The 3,184-nt window shown below is 31.2% G+C and overlaps 1 protein-coding gene across 3 annotated transcripts in view; it reads left to right on the forward strand.

Moving 5' to 3' along the window:
- Art8 (Arginine methyltransferase 8) overlaps positions 1 to 3,184 on the forward strand; it is a 20,542-nt gene that overhangs the window by 6,368 nt on the left and 10,990 nt on the right. For all 3 annotated transcript variants that reach the window (XM_014429257.3, XM_014429258.3, XM_067046264.1), the window contains exon 3: positions 1,894 to 2,018. In XM_014429257.3, the coding sequence (XP_014284743.1) occupies positions 1,894 to 2,018 (125 nt within the window). The remainder of the gene's footprint in view (positions 1 to 1,893; positions 2,019 to 3,184) is intronic.

Consider the following 3,184-nt stretch of genomic DNA (forward strand, 5'->3'; position numbering starts at 1 on the left):
ATTATACAATATGAAATAAATGATTCAGATCAATTTTCAGGTTACAGAGTCTAAATATTATAATTTATAATGATATAAATATGTGATATGAAATATTTTTATTTAGTAATATATATTCTAATATTGAAGTAATAATTAAAAAAAAAATATAGGTAATACAAAATAAAACGACAAGTATAAAAGATGTATTAAATATCGATATTTATAAGTTGGAAGAAGTAAACGTAAAGGAACTGCTGCCGAAAATTGTTGTACATTAGAAGCTAACCTTTAACTAAGGGGGAAAGGAGTGTGTGCAGGGACAGAAATTTTCCCTCTTGAAAGGCGGTTAATAATCATAAACTAACTTAAGTCGTCTATAGTCGGGACCATCAGTACACTCTGGTCAGGAAAAAATGGTCTTCCGCCCTTTTGGGGGTGCTGCCATAAAGGATTACCAAATTCATGTTCAAATCTGAATGTAAGTCCAAATTTTTTCTTCATTGGTGATATGTTTCCCTATATCCAGTGTCTAGGTTATTATTTTTCTTATGTCCATCTGCATGTTCATATTTCACTGCTCAGTGAGATTTCAGGGCTTATTAAATTTTTTTAATAAGTTGACACATGTCCACATGTTTAGAACTTGATGCAGGACAAAAAAAATCTGAAACTTTGTTCAGATGTGAGAAAAATAAAGAAGTGATATAAAGGGTGTTACTTCTGAAAAAGAAAAAATAATACAGTATTCATATATTTATTTTTTTTACTATTACTAAGATTATTATTGTACCATATATATTTTTATCGATATCAAATGTTCTTTATCTTGTAATTCCTTAACTCTTTTTATTAGGATTTTAATGTCTTTTGCCCATGTGGGTTGTTAGAGCAGCAATTCAACATTGCCTTACTATTCATATTACGGTCTATTGTTTTGATTTTTTCTTATTACTTACCATGATAGTCATGTCTAAAAACCTCTTCAATTATTTTCCAATTTTTCAGTTTTAATTTACTTGTTTATGATAATGATTTAGTTTAGTGATTAATTCTTTATACATCTCTTTATTTGAAATAAAAATATATTGTCTTATGTATTTCTTGAAAGTAAATGTTTTCTATTTATTATTTCTGACTTATTTTACAAGTTATCCTTATATATTCTAGTTATGTTGACTGAAAGGAAACTCCTATCGATAGACCCTAACTATTTTTTATACAGAGATTGATTCCTTCTATAAATATATTTTTGTCCTTTATATTTATGTTATTCTTAATCTTGTCCCAATTATCCTCCAAGATTATGATCTATTGGTATGTCAATAAACATTAATTCTACATTCAGGCTAACTATTTCAGTATCACTTTCTATTATAGTTCTTAGGATCTTTTTTGATTCTAATAAATTCTTTTTTTTTGTTTTATTTTTAACCTTGTTTCTTTTTTAGGTAATATATTATATTTTTCGGGGTAACATATAGTTCTCTTCAAATTATTTAGTATTTGTTAATTTAATGAATAATAGAAATAGGGATTGTAAACTAATTATTTCAATAATTATAGCTGTGAAAATAATAGGTTTACTTGACCTATGATGAATTATTGACAAATGCATAGTGACCTGCAATTATGTGATAACCAATGTTTTGGCCATGATAGTGTGAATAATATGCTTGAAAATGGCCGGAATGGCTGAAACATAGGAGTGTAAAGATATTAAAAAAGTGTTGAGACTATATGAATGTTTTTGTTATAATTATAAATTAGGTTTAAGAATGTTTTCCTGATTTAATAATATATTGTTACACAATACTTGATAATGAAATAGTATGCTATGAATATTTATATATTTACTATTTCATTATAATCCTTGTGAAGGTTGGTAAATATCTAGATTTTCTTCTTTTATAGGCATCTTATCAATATTCGCTGCTCAAGCAGGAGCAAAGACAGTGTACTCTGTGGAAGCTGCTCCTTCTTTAACTCCACTGATCAAGCAAGTTGTAGAAGAGAATAAGTTTTCACATGTGATCAAAGTGAGTTTAATGTATTTTATATAGACATAGTATGACTCGAAGTAAGTTACTTTAGTTTACCTGGGCAAAAAGATAAAAAAAATTAGGGTGCTTGGCTATTGTAATTTAAGTGTAATTCTTGAAATACTAATATGTTTACCTGTGAAATCATAAAAAGAATATGCCACCACTCAATATAAGTCCACCTCCTTAGACTGGGTTTGGAACCAGCAGTGCTGCAGACTTGAGGTTGCCAAGCTGATGCTATGACACACTCCATTAGTATGAGGCTACCATGGCCTTATACTAAAGTACTTGTCATAAGTAATCAAATTTAAGAAATATTAAGCATAATAAGTGAATGAGTAACATGACCACCCCAATTATGTGAAGCCCACCAACCTACTTGAGACAACTCACTATGACAGGGTGTAGAAGTGATGAATATACCTTAACTGGAAAATACATTGTCGTTTTCAAATTTATTGAACAACCGCCCAGAAGTTTGGCCTTTGGGCTGACCACAAGACGATGTTTTCCCTAGATTGCCATAAGTCCAAGAGAGAGGGCAACGAAAAGGAAGATATAGGTTCACGCCTTGATAATAAGATATGCACTATCTGTGGGCTCTCTTTCAAGGGCGATAGAGGACTCCGAACCCATATTGCAAAAAAACATTCCAGGGAGGCTAACAATAGTACGCTTAGGGGAATAGTTAAGAATGTGATAGGCCATAAGAAAGGAGAGGATGAAATGTCTCAAATAAAAGGGGACATTGCTGAATGGTCTGCTATTTTTAAGAACCTCTTAGTACAAAATGAAATTAATAGATTTTGATGAGGCTGTAAGTAAGTTCTTTAGATTTCTAAAGGCTATTAATGCTGCACTACCAGGCCCCACCACCCCGCCATCAAATTTTATAAACTAAGAAAGAAGAATAAAACTAGCATGGCAGGCAAGGGTGCTGGAAAAATATTGAATCCGCAGAGGGCCAATAAAGCAGACCAGAGGCGTCGGCAAGAGCAATACCAATATGAGGTTGCACAATACTAATATTATAACAAAAAAAAAAAGAAGTTAGTGCAAACCTTAATGAATGCCGACGCTTCGAAGTAATGTCCTTAGCTGAAATTGAAGGCCACTATAAAAACCTCTTTGAGAGTAAAAATCTCCATGAACGTGTGGAA

Source organism: Halyomorpha halys, unplaced genomic scaffold, assembly GCF_000696795.3.
Source record: "Halyomorpha halys isolate HHAL.00 unplaced genomic scaffold, Hhal_1.1 Scaffold778.1, whole genome shotgun sequence".
NCBI lineage: Eukaryota > Metazoa > Arthropoda > Insecta > Hemiptera > Pentatomidae > Halyomorpha > Halyomorpha halys.